The sequence below is a fragment of the Sardina pilchardus genome, chromosome 24 (assembly GCF_963854185.1).
Source record: "Sardina pilchardus chromosome 24, fSarPil1.1, whole genome shotgun sequence".
Classification (NCBI taxonomy): Eukaryota; Metazoa; Chordata; class Actinopteri; order Clupeiformes; family Clupeidae; genus Sardina; species Sardina pilchardus.
The window spans coordinates 12,271,337-12,273,836 of record NC_085017.1 but is presented as its reverse complement, the minus strand read 5'-3'; the positions used below and the strand labels follow the sequence as shown (position 1 = coordinate 12,273,836).

The following is a 2,500-nucleotide window of genomic DNA, read 5'->3' as shown; positions in this document are numbered from 1 at the left end:
TCACGAGTTTGACCCATGGTGAGTTGATGTGTGACGCACACAGCTTGTGTATAGTTTATTAGTAAAAAATCGAGTCTTGGGATAAGTGAAGTTCGCAGTTGCCCTCCCCGTCAGTCGGATGTTGCTGCTGCAGAATTCGCCCTGCCAAATGATATCAGGGAAGCGATTACACATCTGCATCCACGTCGAAGCACCTCAACTGCATTTGCTCGTCCTAAACTTCAGTTAAAACTTTGTTCGTCACTACTTAACCAACCAGTGACGGCTGGTAAATTGAGTAAAGATGTTGAGATGACAACATCGCAACAGGCAAACCAGTCGACTGGTCCAGCGTTATTTGTGGTGTTGGGGGCATAAATATGAGAAGGTCTTGCGACTTAATCGTAATCCTTCAAATGCTATGGAGCAGAGTAAATTGTCACTCTTTAATTTAGATATCCATGTATTTTTGTCGAATGATGTTAATTTTGACAATGCTGTAATATTAAGATATTTATTGAACTAGGCTACTTTTTTGTGAATCATGGACTACAAAGTGATGACAATGTCAAGTTATTGATATCAGAGGCCTGGGTACTGGGTATTGCATTGCGTCATATATAATTTGTGGATACTAGCTGATAGATGTCCTGTGAAATTAAACCATTATGTAGGCGATGTGAGGGTCCTCCTAACGGGGCACCCCAAATGACAACAGATCCACAGATGCCTACATGTACGCAGATTGTTAGCTACAGATATGATTACATCTGCAGAAACCTCTTCAGCACTTTCTGCAGATGCCTGTAAGGGTTGCTGCTGATGTGCATTTACATAGAAATCTTAGGACGTTCTTTAACGCCTGCAGAAACGATATCTTTCGTCTTAGTAGCGTGGAAGATCACGCTAATTGTGCGTAAAATAACAATTAAAAGAGTGCCTGTTTAGAAATGCCACTGTAGCCTACTATTTCATGATTTGCCAGATGCAGTTCAAAACAATGCATACCCTCTCCTTGCATTGGGAGTTGTGTCAGGGATTGTAGAGGTAAGCTTTCTCATACATTTTGGCCTTACCATTATCTCCACCCAATCAACCCCTCCTCTCCCCCTACATCTTCTCCCCCGATAATGACCCTAGAAGCGGGAGCGAGGCAACTTGTAAACTGTCTAAAGCTCCAGGCTGGGGTTGAGAGATACCACGTCCCTGGGCGCTATAGATTGTTGTCACGGGTTTAATGGACTGCTAGGATAAACGTGCCATCCAACGCACACTACATCGGGGCCATGTAACACGAGGAGTGTGGGATAAGCGGTCGCATTTGCATACTCTCCATAAATACTAACACAGACATTCTGCTCATCTTTAAAGCGGTTGCTGTTTTTCAGACTAGCTGATCACTGTGTTGGCAGATCTCATTAGGCTGTCGCGTTTGCAACAACTAAGCCCTCTCATGCACTAGCTCGAAGACAGCGGGTAAATATTGAATGACTTTGAATATTTAACAGGCTCGGGATTGTAGAATTATGCTGTTTCGTCGGAATACAAAGCAGTGTAAATTCGCCATAAATACGGAATAATGTTTTATAATATACGGCATACATCAAGTTCATCAGTGCAATCGAGATCTTGCTGAGAGTGAGAGAATGATGTGTAATCAATGCCGGGTGCCTTGTTAGCGAAGAACACACATCTTTTTGTGCTTCTGTTTTCACTAACAGCATTTGGTGGTGAGAGCATAACCCTGGTGCTCAAATGGAAATGTGTACTGCTAACCCTTTGCGAATAAGAGCGGTGTTACTGCCATATCAACCTGGGAGAGCTCAGCTGTTAGCTATACCCTCCAGCTCAGCTGTGAGAAAGAGTGGCATTGTGGTGTTTGCACATTCACTTAAGCCACTGAAATTCATCTCTGATGCCAGACACACACACATACACACACACACACACACACACACACACACACACACACACACACACACACACACACACACACACTGAATCAAGTGAAAGACCAATGAGAAATTGAAACCCAAGCTGTAGTATACATTAACTCTTCTTAAAGGATTTTCTCCATCTTCTTCTATCCCTGGATGTAGTGTGTGTGTGTGTGTGTGTGTGTGTGTGTGTGTGTGTGTGTGTGTGTGTGTGTGTGTGTGTGTGTGTGTGTGTGTGTGTGTGTGTGTGCGCGTGTGTGTGTGTGTGTGTGTGTGTTAAATTAACCACATCTCCTCCAATTCAGCCCTCATTCTTTATTCCCACTCTCCCTCCCTCCTTTGTCAACTTTCCCACTTGACAATTCAATATCACTCTAGGATTTGATGGCTTCCTCGGGTCTGCTTTAGATGCCTGGGTTAGCAATTCACTAAGGGTGAGAACGAAAAAGGAAATAGTGTGTGTGCGTGTGTGTGTGTGTGTGTGTGTGTGTGTGTGTGTGTGTGTGTGTGTGTGTGTGTGTCAGATAGAGGATAAAAAGGTGGAGAATGATGGGGAACAGGGGATGATGGAGAGGTTGTGATGG

At 43.8% G+C, this 2,500-nt stretch overlaps 1 protein-coding gene across 1 annotated transcript in view; it reads left to right on the top strand.

The window, feature by feature from the left end:
• LOC134072272 (dolichyl-diphosphooligosaccharide--protein glycosyltransferase subunit STT3B-like) overlaps positions 1–2,500 on the top strand; it is a 125,170-nt gene that overhangs the window by 448 nt on the left and 122,222 nt on the right. The window contains exon 1 of the mRNA XM_062528867.1: positions 1–18. This exon is cut by the window's left edge and continues 448 nt beyond it. Coding sequence (XP_062384851.1) covers positions 1–18 — 18 coding nt within the window. The remainder of the gene's footprint in view (positions 19–2,500) is intronic.